The sequence below is a fragment of the Branchiostoma floridae genome, chromosome 1 (genome assembly GCF_000003815.2).
Source record: "Branchiostoma floridae strain S238N-H82 chromosome 1, Bfl_VNyyK, whole genome shotgun sequence".
Lineage (NCBI taxonomy): Eukaryota > Metazoa > Chordata > Leptocardii > Amphioxiformes > Branchiostomatidae > Branchiostoma > Branchiostoma floridae.
This window is the reverse complement of record NC_049979.1, coordinates 20,489,478-20,507,792: the sequence shown is the minus strand read 5'-3', so window position 1 is coordinate 20,507,792 and position 18,315 is coordinate 20,489,478. Positions and strand designations below refer to the sequence as shown.

Below are 18,315 nucleotides of genomic sequence, written 5' to 3'. Positions count from 1 at the left end.
TATTAATGTTCTGAAGTTGGAATGTACCCTCGCACAATAAATCATTCAGTAAACTGTTAAGATTTTAGTTTTTCCTTGAAGAACAATGAATTATGAATCTTCCTGACTTTTTAAATGCATTTTTCCCCAGTTTTCTGACGGCTTCATCTTACGACGAAGAGGATGGCGACTTCCGTACCAAGGAGGTGACAAAACCCTTTTGGAACTCAGGGTTTACAAAAGTTGCTTTAAGCTTAAGACATGGTATATGTGGTATCAGTTTGCATGTCAACTTTTACACCAATTGATATTTTTTAATTTTTGCAATAGAGTCGATTCCACATTACCAAGAGGGTCTTTCTTGCCTTTTGTTCCAACATTATGAAAATCTTTATAACATTCTAAATGTGATAAGTAACTGTTTAGAACTATCTATAATATCTGTGTGATGTTCTAAATATTTTCTATAGTGTTCATACATGTTAGAAACATTTCTAACATCAAATCCATTATTTCTGTTAGTTTCTAAACTGTTCCAACATAGATTTATCATTTGTGATCAAATGTGATCATATGTTCGAACAGTGAAACAAAATGATGAAACTGGGTCAGTGGGCTGGGAAGAGGGCAATTCACACATCCCTGCCAAGTACAGGAAATTGTGTCTGTCTGACAGCTTTTCACAAAAGAGCCACTAGTGTCTACTAAAAATACAAGACCCAAACAAAAGGCCCATCTTAGCAGCTTTGTTTATTGGGGTAATAAAAGTTTTTATGGAGGAAAAAAATGACGCAAATTGTTGGAACATATGATCACATGTTCCAACAATAACAAAAACACGTAGATGTTTCTAAATTGTTCTAAATAAAGAGATATTTGTACCATTAATTTCCCAATGTTTCCAACATATATAGATAGGTTCAAACATGTTCACACTTTCATTTTCATTTGTTTGAACAATTTAGAACTACAGTGACTGAAATATTCTTTTGCTTAGAATAGTTCAAACTTATTACAAATATTATTTCAAAACCCTCTCGGTGACTCGGAATCGACTCTAGTTTTGGGCGGGCAAAGATGAAATATTTTCACTGTGCTTCCCTTGGTGCTGAAATACATGCTGTGGTTGAATCATTAACATAGAGTACACTGTCACTTGATGTATAAGTTGGGCAAATTATCAACATATAGGAAATGAGGTGCAGTACTACCAAATAAAGTTGATTGGTTAATGTAATTATGTAAATCTGCTGTCAGGATCGACCTTTCCGTGTGGAGGCGGAGTCAGAGAAACCCAAAGTTGTGTGGAACGTGGAGAGGAGGTGTTACCTGGAGCAAGGTGCTGTCACCAGGTGAGCCATCTTATTATTTCTCCTGACTTGTGATAAAAGTTATCATATATTAAGCATATGTATGAGTGTGTGTTTGTGTGTATGTGCATGTTTGTTTGTGTGTGTGTATGCATGCATGTGTGTGTATCATTTCTCCTTGATTTTGCAGTGTCATTCGATCTGCAAAGCAGTAACTTCTGTTATCATTTTCATGTTTTCTCACACTGCCATGAACCAACTCAAAATCCCACTACCTGACACCAAGTATGAATTGCTGAACAGAAACAGCATGCAAACATGTAACTAATCGTCTGCTCTCGGAAGACAAAAGTGTGTAGAAATGGAAGTTGTGATTGACTTTCTATCATGGTGCAAATTAAAGCTTCAGTATTTCAAATAGTTCACTGTTCCTCTTACTTTCCCTACATCTCATTTTGAAAACTGTTGGCCCGTGTGTCTCGGTAATGATCTCAAATGATGTTCTCAGCTTTCAGAACAAGATAGCCATGTCGCGTGTGTGGCCAGTGGAGATCATGAGGACACCAATCCCACAGGCCTCCAAGGGCAAGGGCAAGGTATGGGATTACCTTATAAGGAGATGGAATCGTTTTGTGGCTGGCTTTCAGGGGTCCTATGGTTGCATGTAGACTACACCATAACAACATGGTCAAGCTTGAATTTGATGCAAAAAATTAATTCATGGGTGTGCATTAATCTTATGCAGCTGTTCATTGTAATGTTGTGTGTTGCTAAATGTTTGTCTGCCATTGTCTCTATTTCTAACGTATTACAATTTGCAATGGTTTGATTTAGTCTGCAATTAACCAATGGATTAAGGTGTAATATATAACAAGGAAATCATAATGATGATTCTCTATCTTGGTGATGTGTGTGTTTATTGGCTAATCTTTTCAGTGTGTTGTTGATGACAATGTCTAAAATGTTGGTGTCTTTTCTCTCTCCTTCATGTAGAAGCATCTAACCCCAGCTCCTTCTGCTATGGTTTGTACCTAACCTAGTTGTACATACAGTTCTGCATGCCTATGTGGTACAGGTACAAATGTAGCATAGAGTTATTTTCATTGTAGTCTGAAGTCTACTGTATCATTGCTAAAGAGAAAGATGTCATTGTTTAAGACAATGGCAAAAAACCTTTTGTGTTCATCGCTAGATGGTAGCTGGCATATGTACAGTTTGTTTTCATTTTGGCTGGTACTAGTACATTCTGTTTTAGAGTGCTACTTTTTCTCTTGCAGAAAATTTTATTCAATATAGTTACTTTACACTAATGATATAAGAGTATCATATTATTTACATTACGTGTCTGAAAAAATTCTAGAACAGAATCTTGGAGCTGCAAATGCACAAAATCTGACCAAAATCTTTAATAGTGTATCAGACTTTTTTTGGCGACACCCTAAGAGTTTAGGTTGTTAAAACTGAAAGACAGAGCTTTGAGGGGCAGATGGCCTAAACTTTGACTGAAAATGATGTAATGGCAGAGCTAGAAATATAAACGTTTAACTATCCCCTTTCACAAACTTCACTGAATGAAGAAGCCTTCTAAAGAGTTAAATCCAAATTGCCATGGGAGGAATAAAACTTACTCATTAGGACAGCATTAGATATGCATGGTGAGACTACTAACAATTGTCACATTCACGTCTAACATGCATGTCTGTTCTCTCCCCTCCTCCTCGTCACTAACAAGCGACACTTGACCACCTCACCTACACCCTCTAGCGGCTCGGTTGGTAACCCCCCTCCCGCACCTGCGTTGTCTTGTGGCATGTCTGTGCATGAGAAACAATATCTGATTTCCGCACTTGAATGCCTTGTTTTTGATTTTGCGCTGATGACAACAGAAAGTTGTGCAGAGATTTTGCTTGCCTGAGAATCCCTTTGATCTTATGAAGCATGACAATTCACCATAATTGCAATAGAGGTGCATCTTGTTGAAGTTGAGTTGCATTGACTAAACAGCAAAATGCAAACTTGAGGAAATAGCAAAATACAGGCCCATACTTTTTGTTGTATTTTGCTATTTTCCTTGTATTTTGCTATTTTGTTAGACCTGATAAAGATTAGGAGAGCGGTGATTTTTCTGCTGCACCTAGAGCATGAACTAATCATATTCTGCACTAACATTTGATTAGTCATGAGCTAATATGCATGCCAAAAAACATTTTCTGAGCATGCATTACTAGTAATTTGTTCACAATTTGTGTTTTGGTGTTTTCCGTCTCCTGCATGGCATATGCATGGACAAGCTTTCAGTAGTAGTTTTATCAAAAGCTAAAAGAAATACCTGATTTGATTCCATGAGTAAATATTAGTTCAACATGTACTTTTACATTTGGCTGTGGTGATGACATGTAGGAGCAACAGAAACAATTAAATAGTTTATAGAGGAAGTTGTTGATACATAAAATGTAATTATAAGAAATGCACCTTCTATTGCAAGCATCTTGCCAGGGCTTCAATTTCATCTGTGACATCTGTGTATTACGGCATGGTTGGTTTGGCATTTGTTGCTGTGTTGTTTTGTCTGTCTTGTGGTGGCATCCTCTTCTTACAGTAATAGACTGCTTTAGAAAAATATTGTCTGTACCCACAGTAATCATAGTCAGGCTGAAAGGTGTGTCATGATTAGAAACAGTATGTTTATAGAATTTTTTGCGTCTTTGTATTCCAATCATACATTCACTAGTTTGTCAGCTTCAAAGTCCGGCTAAACTATGTTTTATTCTAATGTCGACCAAGAAAAACCATTTTCCTAAAATGGCCCAAATTTTCATTCTGCATGGCTTTATTTTTGATGTACAAAATGTCCAATGATCAATACCAAGTACCAGAGGCCCTTATATGTATATTAGGTAAATCTTAAGTCATGAGTTTATGCAGTGGGATAAATTGCATTGTGGACAATGCGCTCGGTTTAATTATTGGAGCTCATAATACAAATGGTAACAAAAAGTCAAAAATAACATTGCAGTATTGCCAATATCTAACATGTATCAATGTGTGAATATAGGACAGAGATGATGATGTCCAAGTCAGCTTCCATGGTGTGGCGTATGTGGACATGGCCCCACTGCTGTACCCAGGAGGTAAGGACAGCCAGGTTCTGATTAACACAAGTTGTCAGTCAAATTCTGTACTCTATAGTACTTTTCATATGTTTGTTTGAACTTTAAGTTGCAGGGAATTTTTTCTGTTATGCTAAGTATCATTTTTCACAACTTTCAGTGAAGAAGATTCGAGGCGCTTACAAGATCATGGCATTTAATGAGCATGAGGTGTTTGAAAAGGTGGGTATTCGTTAGTCTAAATATGCGTGTGTGTATTGTATACTACTACCAGCCTATTTGAGATTAGTCATTGGTGGTCATTAGTTACCAGTATTTGCGACAGAAGGATGTGTGTTTACATTGTATTACATTGTGCAATATTTCCTGTTTTAGATCACCTTTTCGCTTTTGCTCTACATCCACCTTATGTATCTGATTTAATATTTGCATCAAACAACTTAAAGTTTGCAATTCTACAAAACTACAATAAGCCAGTATGCTTCAACCGCATGTCCTAAAATCAGCATAATGCCATGTCATGTCTTCCCTTAAACAGACTAGTTGGTCCCAATTAGATGCCAGCTTGTCTCCTGATAAGGTAACTGACTGTAAAACAGGGCAGTTGCTCTTACAAAAATTACATGCCAGTTTTCTACAGGATCTCTCTTGTTGAGAGTCCAGGGCTCGAAATACTGGGTGCATGTGCACCCAGGTGCACCCAAAATTGGAGCTGTGCACCCAAATATTTTCTTATTTTTTATGTATGTAAAAATATCAAAGTATACTTATAGTCTAGTATACATCATGTTCTTGACATCTAAGTATTAGAAAGACAATAAAAATATCTGTCACATACCAGTACTTGTTTATATAAGAATTTGATAGGTTGTAACTAAGGTCTATTATTAGGTTTTTACTTCAATTTAAGGGGTGCACCCAAAATTTTTTTGGTGCACCCAAATTTTTAAGCTGGGTGCACTAGTGCACCTAATCCCAAAAATGAATTTCGAGCCCTGGAGTCTCTGTGAAGTTGCTGTTGACTGTTGGATATTATATACTAACTTATTAATACCATTTAAAAAAAAAGAAGGAATGGAAGTTGAGTTACAGTTCCGTTGTTACCAGTGTTTGGTTCCATTACACCATACAGCTTGTACAAATGTATGCTGTTGCCTCTATTACCATGCAAATCTTTCAATTCACAAATCCTTTGATAGAGCCAGATTTACAGAAACTTTTTAAAGCTTAGTACACACCAGCAATTCCTTTTGCAACAGTGCATTAGATTACCTTCATGCACCAAAGTTCATCTTTGGGAAGAGTTTCTCAAAATACAAACTGAACAAGCTGAAGTTGGTTCATGCAATCAAGGCTAACCACTGCATTCATTTTTACTACTCAAAGATTATTAACAGTGACTTGTTCTCTGTCAGACATTTGAAGCACCAGATAGCCCAAACTTAATTTTGATTAACAGTTACTCTTTATTCTGAAGGTAGTAAATTGACTGAGTACAGTGTAGACTTGAAATTCAATGTATTTTCAGTACATATGCAGAATAGTTTAACAGCATGATATAACATTTGCGATCAGAGTGTTGCATAATTTCTGACTCCATAATTTCTTGTCCTACAGACCAAGAGAACAGGAGGGGTTGCACAGGAGGCAGCCCGTATTGCCAGCGGGCTCAGTCGTAGCACAGCCACTCCAGCTAAGGCTTCTAAGGACAGCAAGGAAGGAAAACCCAAGGAAGGCAAAAAGGTGAGAAAACAATGTCATTTTGATTTGTTGCACTGGCATCATGAACTTGCATGGTCATCATTCTGTGATTTTGTTTTTGTCACATGTTAAAGCTTCTGTGTTTAACTGCTGTATGCTAAATATGCACAATGAAGTTCTTTAAACTTGTAGAATCAGTATCATCTTCTTCTGTTTCAGCCCTCCACTATGAAGGCAGCAGACGGTAGCTCCTCAGACATGGCTGACCAGCAGGCACCCCCGAATCTGGAAGGACAGGTAAGGCAAAATCTGCTCTGGAGAGGATGTGTCAACTAGTATTACCAGCAGAATTAATGTGATGTCACATATAGTTATCTAAGCAAGTATCTCATTATGAGAAGTACAGCTATGTGGTCCAGCCTGCATGTTTATGAGCTTGAATGGTTTAATCAATGAAAGTTCATTTTCCGTTGACAATTAGGAATCCGTGAAAAAGTTACTAATATGTTTACCCATAGTATGCAGCAATGGTACTGTAACAATAGTCGGTTAGGAGGTATAGATAGTTTACAAAACATGTACAGTAATACAATGTACATCATTATGTTCTTCTAACAGTTGTATTTACAACATGGAAGGTAAAGGTACCAGTGTGTCTTACAGCTATTCCCATTTTTTGTCTCCCCAGCAATATGTTGAAGCTCGGTCCTATCTGATTCTGGAGTTTGTGCTGGACAAGCCATTGGTGCCCAAGAGGCCGCCTGAGGAGCTAGCCAAGAAGTGAGATGGCAGTTTATGATTTTTCTGGAAAAAGATACTTTCTGTCAGGCAGTGTTCTAGCCTATTTCATTGATCGAGTTGAAATGCTTCTACCATGTTTGATGCCAAAATGATCAATTCTGTGATAGTTGGCAGGAAAAACAAGATTTTAAAAACATCATTTTTGACAATAACTTTCTTTGTCTTGTAAAATATCTCAGTCTGTAGGTTTAACATTTATCATGATCTTAGGTTATTCAGGGAATTGATTTATGGTTTGCCGTTCCATTAATTCTTTTTTTACGTTCCAGAGTTGCGGAGTATATTCCCCCCAGACCGCTGTTTCCACGCAGAACCAATGGTGCACAGAGGGTAAGGCTCCCTGTTGTATGCAATAACTTCAGACTTTTGTATCTGACTACCAGATGTAAAACTGCATTACTGTTAATTTGAAAGTTTAATATCAAAATTTGTTCTTCTCTTTTTCCTCAGGCAGTGGAAGACTTCCACACACAGGTGGCTGGTGTGGCAAACTTACTGCTGGATGAGTTCAGGTAAGACTGTTACACCAGACTGTTCTACTGATAGTTCAGCACCATGGTCAGCACCAACAATCTTCCCTTTGGGAGGACCATACACAGTTCGATTTTGTTTGTTTTCAGTCATTTCTCCGATGTAGACCAAAGCAAAACAGCTGCATCTTCCCTATTCTTGGTTGTGGTTTTCCTCTTGATTTATGGAGTCTTATGTAATGGAGAGAAATGTCTTGTAGTCATCCTAACCTTGTGATGTTTTGTTATAGACTTGTTGTATTCAACTGTTGAAATGTTTGTTTTGTAAATAGGGAGTTGTTTGGTGAGGAGTTTATCCCAGGACAGGAGACTCCAGATCCTAGGAGGATGGAGGAAAGGTGAGGACCAGTTGTCTGACACCCATTTGCAAAGCAGCCTGACATTAAAAGAATTTTAGGATAGTTTGCTGTCAAGTTAGGAACTTGGCTACCATCACTATTGATACATGTAGCAGTCCTTAAGCTTGAAAAGCTTAAATTCACTATGTTTTTTCCTTTCTTGTACATATTATATTATGTAGAGTTTTGCCATGAAATAACTGATTTTATTAAATATCTAACTGAAGGTACAGTACATTGTTGAAGTTATTTTTTATGCTCTCCTTTTTAGGAGGAAGAAGTTGATCTATGAACTCAACACATCAGGAAAGTACTTTGCTTTCAAGGAACAACTGAAGGTGAGACATACTTGTCTTTTTATTGGTTTTGTTTTAACAAAAAAGCAACTCTTACTACTTTAAATAATTATGGGGCTCTGTCGAGGCCTTCCTGTAACTAAGCACAATTTTGGACACAAAAACTACTAAATCAGTAGGTTGAGCTAACATATTTATTTAGTGGTTTCCTTCCCAATGACTAACAGGTGACATGATCTTTTTTTGCAGCATGCTGTGGTGAAGATTGTGAGAGAGAAGTACCTGAAGACTACTGCTTTTGCCAGCAAGGAAGAATTGCAGGTACATTGTACTGTACACATCTGTTAGAATGACATTAAATCTTGTTCTTACTATAATTATTATCCAGACTCCCCATAGAAAGTCTTCAAGTAAATGTGGATCCTCAGTTGCTTCTAAGAAACACTTCTAATGTATTGTGCCTTGTATCCACATGTTTTAAATGGTTCAAGAGAGGCATTCTTTTCCATGGAAGAATTTCAGTTGCCAAAAAGCAAAGACCTGACAGGTTTGTTATCAGGTCTAAGGTCATAAAATGCCTGATATCATGTGTCCCTTTTCATCCAGGCCTTCCTGAGTGAGCTGTACGTATACCTGGTGGATCAGATGCATGTCGGACTCAGCAAGGTGTGTTCCCTGAGAACTTTTCATTCATTATCTGATAAGGATTACCTAGCTTTTTCAGCTGAACAAAAATATGAGATTTGTGTTTAACTTTCCATCAGTTTTTGATAGGACAGTACTATTTTTTGTTGGAGGTGCTATACTTGGCCGACAAAGGTCTGATGCCTGAGAGTTATGCTCCCGCTATATTCCTCCCACCATATTGACATATTCAAGTATTGTTTGTTAAGTTGGTGTCCCCAGGCCCCAGTGCCTGTATAACTTGTTCCTATTGTTATCTGCAGGTGGTGTCCCTGGAAGACCAGGCCCCAGTGCCTGAACCCCTGACTGACTCTGCCCAGCTGAAACACTTTGCACGTGAAGCAGAGGTCAATGAGAACTTCCAACTGGCAGAGAGATACTACCAGGAGGTGAGTAGTTTCTTTCACAGAAGGTCTCAGACTGGAGTTTTTTTTACCATGTTATCATCAATTGTAGGTACATGTAGATTGGTACCCTCAGCCAAAGTAAAGGGTGTTATTCTACTAAGCAATGCAGGCTGGAAAATTTCTGGTAAAAGGGTTAAATTGCAGACTAAAAACACATTGCAGTCTTCATTGTATGCTGCCACAAAAATTGGATGTAATGTCGTTTGTCTTGTGCTTTTCTCCACCAGCGTCTGGCCAGGAACAGGAGTGACCCTGACCACTGGTTTGACTATGGCTGTTTCTGCCTGCTGACTGGGAACCATGCCAAGGCTGAGGAGTGCTTCAAGGAGACGGTGTCCATCGACCAACAGCACCTCCCTGGGTAGGTGTACAATATTCAACACACAGAACATGTATAAAGTGTACAGGACAATATATATTTTCAATTAACTGGATTCCTATTTCACAGGATTCATTACCTACATGTACAATTTAGCAGTGTGCCAGTAGCATTTCCAGTGTTTCTTGTTGTCATTTTTGTAATCTGTTGATTGGTGTTTATCAAGTTGATATGATTTTTCTCTGTTTGCCAAGCAAGCTGAATCAGAAAGTCATCTTGAAGTTTTTTTAAGAATAAAAAGTCTATTTGCATTTGGTTGAAAATATCTGTCAATAGTGATATATATATATATATATATCATTGTATGTGACAGTCATTATTGTATCAAATATTTAAGTAGCAGCATTATGCAGTTCCTAAAAAGCAGTTAGGGAGCTCAAATGTATACAAATTCTACATGTACATGTGACCAAGAGCTCTCAGCCACCCAAGAATATTGACCATAACTGAATCAGATGTTCTATTAGATATTGAGCAATGGAGGGTGATGCAATTGAACATTTGCTGTGTTTTAACCATAAAACAGCCACTTTGATCTTATAAATCCTTAGCTCCTTTGACTTAACACCTTGATTCCCCCCTCCAGTCTGCTGTTGTACGGCATTGTGTCAGCCATGGAAGAGAGGCATGAGATGGCAGAGACCTTTTTTGAGAACGCCACCTGTGTGGAGTCTGACAACGTGGTGGCATGGACACTGCTTGGTAAGCAAGTCTCTGCACTACCATTTAAGAACACAATGATATCTATTGTTCTTGTCCAGGTACTGTAGACTCTACCACTGTAGAAGCGCAATTCTCTAGATTTACAAAAATGTGGATTTACGACACATCAAGGCACAGAATACACTATGTATGCAAAATATATCAACCCATTAGATATGTTTCAAACAGCAGTCATGATGACAGTCACTAATAAAAGACACAGATGCAGTCTGAAACTTCTTATTCTGTTTTAGGACTCAATCTAAACTCAATATTTACAATTCTAATCTAGATTTATTTTGTATAATGTAAATGTCAGTTTTACTGCAGCTTTATATCAGAATTTACATGTTTACAATCAATACCTTGTAAGTAGAACAGAGATTGACATAAGTGCATCATCATGATCATTACTAAGTGGTTTCTCCTCTATTAGGTCTGTTCTATGATGGTCTGGGGAATGATATCCGAGCAGAGATGGCATTTTCTGAAGCCAACAAGCTGAACGTGCAGGCAGCCATCCACAAGAGGGACGAGGAGAAGGCTGCCATGAGGAGGGCCCATGAGGAGGAGGGGAGAACCAGTGTGTCTGATGCTGGGGAGAGAGGTTTGTACCACAACATTACCATCTGTTATATGCCATTATAATAGAACTATAGAATTATATGGGTACTCTATAAAATATCTTTGAAGATATTGTCAGAACTTCTAGGTATGATTTTTGTAATACTGTGATCAACTGTCAGATTATGTGGGTTCATTTCATTGGTTTTATTTTCATATTGGTTTTATTTCTACTGTAGAATTATTTCAACTGTAGTTTGACATAAAACACTGCAAAAGCCCCCTCTCTCCTCCTTTCACTAACTTAAGACCTATGAAAATAAATGAATGTACAGTTATTTTATCTGTTCTAATTAACAGAGGAAGGAACTCCCCGGGAGTCTGGGGAGGACGCCTTGTCCGTACCCAGGGTGATGGAAACAGCTGCCACACCCACGGGGGACGGTGCAGGTGCAGCCGCAGCTGCTGCAGCTGCAGCCGCATCTGTACCACCTGGATCAGTCAAGTCCAGCTCCTCCGTGGCAGGCAGCGCCAAGAAGGGATCCGTTGTCAACCAGGAGAAGCAAGGTGGGCCTAAGATCTATTCTCTATGAAAACGTACCTGTATGTAGATACAAAATTTCTTTCTCCAACCATACATTTAGCTTTAGAAAATTGGTTCAATGTCTCATATCTGGAACTGGCATTTGTATTTACTTTCATATTTTGTTGATACATCTTAACAAAGTACAGTTGATTGGCATGTAGACTATTTCATACTCGACTCGAACATCCTTTTTGTGGTCCTTCCAAATTGAATGTTGGTAAGTCCAATGTGCATGGTGCTGACCATGGTACTGAACTATCAGTGGTAAGAAAAGTACCAGTCTTACTGTGTTTGCAAGAGATATTGTTAATGGTGAAATCTGTATTTGTCATGACTGATCTGCATGGGCAGACACAGTGCATCTTCAGATTGTGGACAAACCTAGTAGTTGGACTCAAACTGCAGTGAAGAAAGTATCTCACTGGCACTCCACAAAATGTGTGTGAAGCACTGTTGCCAGTGCATCTACATAATGCATGCCGCCTAGCTTGTTTGGTTTGAACTGCAGCAGAGACATCTTTACCACTGTTTCCTGCCCAGGTTCCCAGCCTGCAGAGTCTGTGGCTTCTCGGCGGGAGGGGGAGGGTGAGGGCAGCCGACACTCCACCCCTGAGGTGGTGCGTGAGCCGACCCCCGTCCCCTCCACCAGCGTCTACATGCAGGCTGTGGAGTTCCTGCTGGAGGTCAAGGCCACCAAGGTGACATTCCATTCTAGTGTTTTGTTTCTGCATTTATTCATCACTATTAACTTTTTGAGTGCTGCATCTTCTTTTAACTGATTATTGGAGGTTTGCTGCATGCTAAGACTAAACATCAAGGAACTATTGCATGTCTAATGTACTTTATATGATGTTTGGATGGGTGGATGATACATGTTTTTGTAATAAAAAAAGGGATCTATATGAATATAACAGTTTTCAGTATAATCATGCAGTTTGTTTGTCACATTACCGCTCACTCTGTGCAGTCCAAGTTTGGGGATACCAAACGTTCAGTAAGTCTCAGTTACACTGTGGCAGCATGGGGCTATGGTATATACAAAATATACTCTTAAGTGGCACTGATAAAGCTTTTTGGTGATAGAAATGGTGATATGGGTGACCTAGCTTCCAATTGGTATGCATGTTCTTACAGCATATTTCAGTTAAACTGAAGACTTAAATGATTCCTAAATTTTGATTCGTCATTAGCAGTAGACAAGTAGTTTATGGGCTCATAATTGTAGGTCAAGCTTTATCAACATCGACTCTGTTTTAAATGAAAAATCTACACTGCATACATATAGTATCATTCTCTACATCCAATATGTTACTAGTAGTTTAAAGGTCAAGCTTTCAAGTTAGTTTTTAACGAGTCTTATTTACTAACAACTTTCACTTTGGTTGTTCCAGTTTGCTGAGCGAGCCCTTGCACATGAGCTGCTAGCTAAGGGAGGCGGCCCCAGTGCTGAGTACAATGTGGCCCTGGCCAGGCTGCACATGCAGAAGAAGGAGTATGCTGATGCAGAGGCTTGCTTGAAGGAAGCTACGTCCATGGATTTCCAGGTATTTGTTGCAGCTTTTGTTCATCATCATGGTATATATTCACTGTTTAACCGCAGCCAACCTTCTGACATACACAAGGCAGCTGACATATTAAGGTGCTGCAAGTATATTGTATATTATGAAGGATAACAACATGACAAATATGTCACTGTCATGCAATGATTTAGCATCTTGTAAAAATCTGTTACAGTTAACAGTTGAAATGGCTTTAGAAGTTATTTTTTCAATTTTGTAGTAGGTATGAACAATTAATATCATGTCATAATTTCTTTCCCTATGTTGAAACAGAAAAAGATAATCAATTTTCTTTATTTCTGTTATTTCTCAGAATCCAGATGCCTGGGCCATGACTGGTCACCTGAACTACATGCGAGGTGACATGGCCGTAGCTAAGGACTGCTACGACAGGACACTGTCCTTCGTCAGGGATGCCCAGGACACGCACGCCATCTACCTCCGTCTGGCGTCCATCTGTCTACAGGATGCTGAGGTAGGTTGTTACAGTATCTACCGGTATACAAACTTTTCAGAATTGCTGAGGGATTGATTTTGTGCATTCCTTTTTTTATGTTGGAAATGAAATTTTTTGAGAGTCTGTTTGGATGATATAATGTCAAATTTGTTGTTACAGTTTGAGAAGGCCAAGAACACCTTCCTGTTGGCCTGTAAGCACTCCCCATCCTGTGTGTCCTGGCTGGGGGTGGGCATTGCCTGCTACAGGGTGAGTACAAACACTGGAAAGTTATTGTAAGGGATCTAATAGAGTCTAAGGCTGTAGGGTGGGTCAGGTTAATGTTCTAAACATCTGCTGCACCTACGAGCCTCTCTCACTCTTACTGGAATGTAGAGCATGTATATTGAGTGTGTGCAAAGTGAATTTTGTTAGTTTTCATAACTAATATTAGTTCTATCATAATTTGTAATAATGTGTTCATGTATTTCTAGCTGGGTGAGCTGTCAGAGGCAGAAGATGCCCTGTCTGAGGCTAACATCCTGAACAATGCTGACCCTGAAGTCTGGGGTTACCTGTCGCTGGTCTGTCTACAGGTTAGTACTGAAGTACTGAAACCAGAGTCAATTGCCGACACAGATTCTGATCAACAGGCCTAGATAAAACATTCTGCCGACTGCTCTGCAACTTTACGATGTTGATTTATACTTGGTAGTAGTCAAGGATCATTAACCTAATTTCATGAAAAGTTCTTTGTACTTTTGATTGGGGATAATGATTTGTACGTGTCATGTGATACTTTTAAGGTACAACAATTTCAGAAAGAAGTTTTCTAACAAAGACAGGCTGTTCTTGTATTATAAATATAGATCTCTTCAATCCTGTTACATATAGATCTCTTCAATCCTGTTATTTCATGAGAATGTTGCTAAATGAAACCTGTATTTCAGACTGGCAGACAGTTGGAGGCTGAACAAGCCTACAAGTATGCCATCAAGGTATGTCTGCAACCTGAAGTCTTCCTATGTTAAAATTATGGCCTAAACTGCTCAAATGTGAACAGGATTGGTAATATGCCAGGGTACACTTCAGAATTTTGCGATGGTGAGTTTGATATATTTCTAGGAGTAGTCCCTGAAACTCACTCACTCTTCTCCCCACTTCAGGTTGGTTTGCACGACGAGGGACTGATGAACGAGATTCATGACATGCAGCAGACTGTCGGATTTGGTGACCCGTCCTTCTAAACTGTATCATCTCTATCCTCAAACTTCTCCATACACCATGAACAAGTCATTAACATGGAATAATGCTGTTTTGACTTCTTAGATAAGCTTTATTCACTTCTTGTTGGTGTCAAAATAGAGAAGTTTACCAATTTCAAAGCCTTCAGTTGGAAGCTTTACACTTTGAACACTTGTTGATGACATGCAGCAGTTTGCAAGTTAAGTAGAAAAGATAATTATTTTGAAGTGCTGTTATATCTGCAGTATCTATGATGGTTCTTTGTGAGCATTTGAACTTGTCAAAAGAATTTGGTGTAAATATATTAATTCTGGTGACATTTGTAAATAAATATATATTTCTGCATTGCTTTTCTTCTTGAAAATAAAATACTTGACTACATACAATTCTGAATCAGTGGTCTTTGATCTCAAAGATTGGAACACCTCCAAATGTTAATTTTTGCTAATATTATTTGTCTACTAACATCTGAGGGTTGAAGTTGTGCCTGAGAAATTGGTGTAGAGAAGATGCCTTCTGAAGAGACATCTTTCCCTTCATCTGTAACTGCATGGCTGTGCTGGAAAACACAGAAAAGTGTGTTACACTCTGTACATTTTGGTCACTAAGACCTTACATGTTAACTTATTAAATGCAACACATTAAGATTTGTACAAAAGCACACAATGCCCAAATGGTTTTCAAGGCTTAACTCATTTTGTTTCACCTGGTTTGTGTCCCTGCTCCCTTTATATACTTCACAAGAAAATTTGGATACAGGTAATTCCCCCCTCCCCTCAAAACTTTTAAGACTAACACTGAGTTTTACGGAAGGTTCAAGAAGAACATTGAAGAATGTCCATTCCGGCACCCCCAAACGTATATAATACACTTGTTCACACATAAAATTGACATCCAACTTTTACTTACCATTTCATGAGCTCTGCCAGTCCACCACAGTTGTAATACAAATTAAGGGCTGTGGCATAGTGCACACCTGGCATGGACAGGTACATCCGAAACACCTGGAATACAAGGAATGCAATTCTTTAAAAAAATTGAAAGTGCAATGAAAAGTCAACTATCACACTTTTAGGCAAAAGCACACCACTCCAACTATCATAAAGTCTACCCCAAATGCAGTGCAATACTACAGTAACACTGACCTGTTCCCCTTCTGCTTCCACCTCAGGACTTCCATTTACAGAGTTACCTTTCCTCTGCTCTAGTTTGGCCAAGTCAGCTAGTAAGGAAGCTGTTTGTTCTAAAAGATAACATTTTCAAAGGTTAGAGTGTCTGGTATATTCTGTTAGATGATTTCTGCATTTAATTGGTCTGTAGCCATGTTGTGCCATAAACAGACCAGTAACAGTTTGGATGTAATATGAAGATTCTGAATAATCATTGAAGTACACATCACAGTTCATGAAAAGAGACAAAAACCTACCTTGGGTGTCAGTAAAGAGCACAGTGACAGGGGTGTGAGCCAGGGCTGCCAGCACAGTGCTGTGGTACTTGGTTGGTGTCCTGCAGAAGAGAGACACAATCATATCTAAAGTATGTAATACATAGAGGGTTTCAAAGATTAAGCATTTCACATAACCTCTTACCATCAACATCAATTCTACTGGATTCAAAACCTTTCTCAGGTCACCAAGTCTGTTCTAAATATCTGAATCAAAGAGCAGAACAACAACTCTATTATTAATCACTACTACTATGTACCTGGCTTTCTTGGGCTCCATACCAGGCTTAACCCTGTCCTTCTCCACGATGAGGCAGGGCTTGTCGAACAGTTCACACAACTCCTGCACCCTCTGGACCAACTTCTCTCTATTGGTGCTGTTACCGAAATCTGCAAACACAGATGTGAAGCAAATTAAGCAGTCAGTAATATTGTTAACAAGCTAAGAAAATAAAACTGCATGAGCTAAGACTGCCCTTTTAAGAGAAAAGAGCATATCAAGTAGTTAGTATGCAGCAACCGCTATTAGAATGGAAAATAAATATTAGACACATAATCTACAGAATGATGTACAAAAGACGGCAAAGCTCCATGGGGTGTTGCTAAAAATGTCTACAAAAGTCACACTTTTTTTCAAAAAGTTTGATTCACTGTGACAGTCTTACCTGAGAGAGTCTTCCTCTCAACGCCCATCCTGTTACTGAGGATGTAGTCACAGCTGCCCAGCTGACACACCACAGCATTGATGTCATGGTGGAACCGCAGGGAGGACACTACCTGTAGGTTTGGATATCATTTAAGAAATCCTCAAGTTTATAAAAGCCGAACCTTCATCTGCAAGTTACATTATAGAACTGGCATATATTTATAAATAAATAATAAAAAAAAATAAATAAATAAATAAAAGAACTGGCATATCAATATGTACTAGGGTATGAGCAAGAGTATAGGGTATACATTTAGTGTAAGAAAGCGTCTCACCTGCACATACATTAGGAACAGTGGGATATAAGCAATATCTTACCATATGAAGTACCATTCGGAATGATAGATAATTACACAGGCTGGTTTGTTTCTAATAAAGATGGGTAATATGATTGACAGCTGACCTGCTGTGATGAGGCTATCTCCCTAGAGTCCACCAGCACCACCAGTTTTTCCAGTTTCCGTGACAATGCAGACTAAGGATTTAAAAAAATTGATTTTCATAACCACTGTCAAGTGCAATTATTATAGTATACATTTAGTATAAGATATACACTTTGTTTTTTCATCTTCTTCTAGCATTTGTTAATGACCATGTATATAACTAAGTACCTTTGATGCATGTATTTGCATGCTTTTATGACGAGAAGCATTGTTGCCATATAATAACAGTTATAAATTTTCAGTTTTCTTTTATCATTATTGATACTTATTTATTTTTAGTAACCATTTCAAGGCTGATTGTACCTACATTATATGTATTGTGGCACATATGTATGGCACATGTCATGTACTGTAACTTACCCTTGGTGTGGTGATTGTAGTATTCATCATTCTTGGACTAGGTTCAGGTCTCCTTGTACTCATGTCATCTGTGATGGTACTGGTAGGTTCTACTCCTTTCCCTGATTCCACTTGCTTGGTCAGTGATTGCTCAAATCTCTGAGGTAATTTCCCACCAAAGTCTTTTCTTCTGTCCACAGGCACACTAGCTGATGCAGATGTATTTTGTTTACCATCAAAGTTACTACTTTTCCCTACCATAGTCTGTTTCAATCTCAGCCTTTCTGCCAAGCTCATATCAAGTCTCTGTGTTGACACAATTTCCCCCTGTACACTTGTTGTGTTTCTCCTAGATAATGAATTAGTCTGGCACCTATCTACTGGATCCTCATTGCACAGTTTCCTGTTGTATCTACTGGTGTCAAAGTCATCATCATCATGATCTTCTATCTCATTGGATATCCCCAAAGACATATTTCTCCTTCCACTGGCTTGTCCAATCAGAGATCTCCTTGCAGGAGGCCTTCCAACAGGAGTCTTGAAGGGTTGTTCTTCAGTTTTGTTGTCAAACCTTGGAGGAGTTGTGAGGATCTTAGCTTGGTGTTTAGTTGGACCAGGACTGTCGTCATCACTAGAAGTGTCCGCCATCACAATCCTTTTCCTCTTGCCCTTTGGCTGTCCTTGCTGTTTTCTCTCCGGAGTGTCCTCTAGTACAGCTGCTCTTTTCTGTCTCCTTTTTTTGGGGGATTCAAATAA

The 18,315-nt window shown here is 38.7% G+C and overlaps 2 protein-coding genes across 10 annotated transcripts in view; one reads left to right on the top strand and one right to left on the bottom strand.

Moving 5' to 3' along the window:
• The window catches only part of LOC118428254 (cilia- and flagella-associated protein 70-like), a 21,386-nt gene extending 6,373 nt beyond the window's left edge, over positions 1–15,013 (top strand). For 2 of the 8 annotated variants that reach the window (XM_035838266.1, XM_035838275.1), the window contains exons 8-37: positions 131–185; positions 1,237–1,331; positions 1,798–1,885; positions 2,283–2,312; positions 3,022–3,060; positions 4,345–4,420; positions 4,560–4,621; positions 4,938–4,979; positions 6,017–6,142; positions 6,320–6,397; positions 6,789–6,880; positions 7,171–7,231; positions 7,352–7,413; positions 7,704–7,769; positions 8,041–8,107; positions 8,315–8,386; positions 8,672–8,731; positions 9,013–9,138; positions 9,384–9,517; positions 10,122–10,237; positions 10,674–10,844; positions 11,162–11,368; positions 11,928–12,085; positions 12,355–12,381; positions 12,779–12,931; positions 13,260–13,421; positions 13,563–13,652; positions 13,877–13,978; positions 14,333–14,380; positions 14,549–15,010. In XM_035838266.1, the coding sequence (XP_035694159.1) occupies positions 131–185; positions 1,237–1,331; positions 1,798–1,885; positions 2,283–2,312; positions 3,022–3,060; positions 4,345–4,420; positions 4,560–4,621; positions 4,938–4,979; positions 6,017–6,142; positions 6,320–6,397; positions 6,789–6,880; positions 7,171–7,231; positions 7,352–7,413; positions 7,704–7,769; positions 8,041–8,107; positions 8,315–8,386; positions 8,672–8,731; positions 9,013–9,138; positions 9,384–9,517; positions 10,122–10,237; positions 10,674–10,844; positions 11,162–11,368; positions 11,928–12,085; positions 12,355–12,381; positions 12,779–12,931; positions 13,260–13,421; positions 13,563–13,652; positions 13,877–13,978; positions 14,333–14,380; positions 14,549–14,629 (2,746 nt within the window). In that variant the 3' untranslated portion in view covers positions 14,630–15,010. Of the gene's footprint in view, positions 1–130; positions 186–1,236; positions 1,332–1,797; positions 1,886–2,282; positions 2,313–3,021; positions 3,061–4,344; positions 4,421–4,559; positions 4,622–4,937; positions 4,980–6,016; positions 6,143–6,319; positions 6,398–6,788; positions 6,881–7,170; positions 7,232–7,351; positions 7,414–7,703; positions 7,770–8,040; positions 8,108–8,314; positions 8,387–8,671; positions 8,732–9,012; positions 9,139–9,383; positions 9,518–10,121; positions 10,238–10,673; positions 10,845–11,161; positions 11,369–11,927; positions 12,086–12,354; positions 12,382–12,778; positions 12,932–13,259; positions 13,422–13,562; positions 13,653–13,876; positions 13,979–14,332; positions 14,381–14,548 lie in introns of all 8 variants that reach the window. The other 6 variants (XM_035838291.1, XM_035838298.1, XM_035838283.1 and 3 more) reach the window with 6 other exon arrangements.
• LOC118428226 (Fanconi anemia group M protein-like) overlaps positions 14,708–18,315 on the bottom strand; it is a 22,756-nt gene continuing 19,148 nt past the window's right edge. For both annotated transcript variants that reach the window (XM_035838237.1, XM_035838244.1), the window contains exons 20-27: positions 17,581–18,292; positions 17,181–17,252; positions 16,737–16,848; positions 16,332–16,461; positions 16,054–16,133; positions 15,773–15,870; positions 15,537–15,631; positions 14,708–15,186 (exon numbers count right to left, since the gene is read on the bottom strand). In XM_035838237.1, coding sequence (XP_035694130.1) covers positions 15,078–15,186; positions 15,537–15,631; positions 15,773–15,870; positions 16,054–16,133; positions 16,332–16,461; positions 16,737–16,848; positions 17,181–17,252; positions 17,581–18,292 — 1,408 coding nt within the window. In that variant the 3' untranslated portion in view covers positions 14,708–15,077. The remainder of the gene's footprint in view (positions 15,187–15,536; positions 15,632–15,772; positions 15,871–16,053; positions 16,134–16,331; positions 16,462–16,736; positions 16,849–17,180; positions 17,253–17,580; positions 18,293–18,315) is intronic.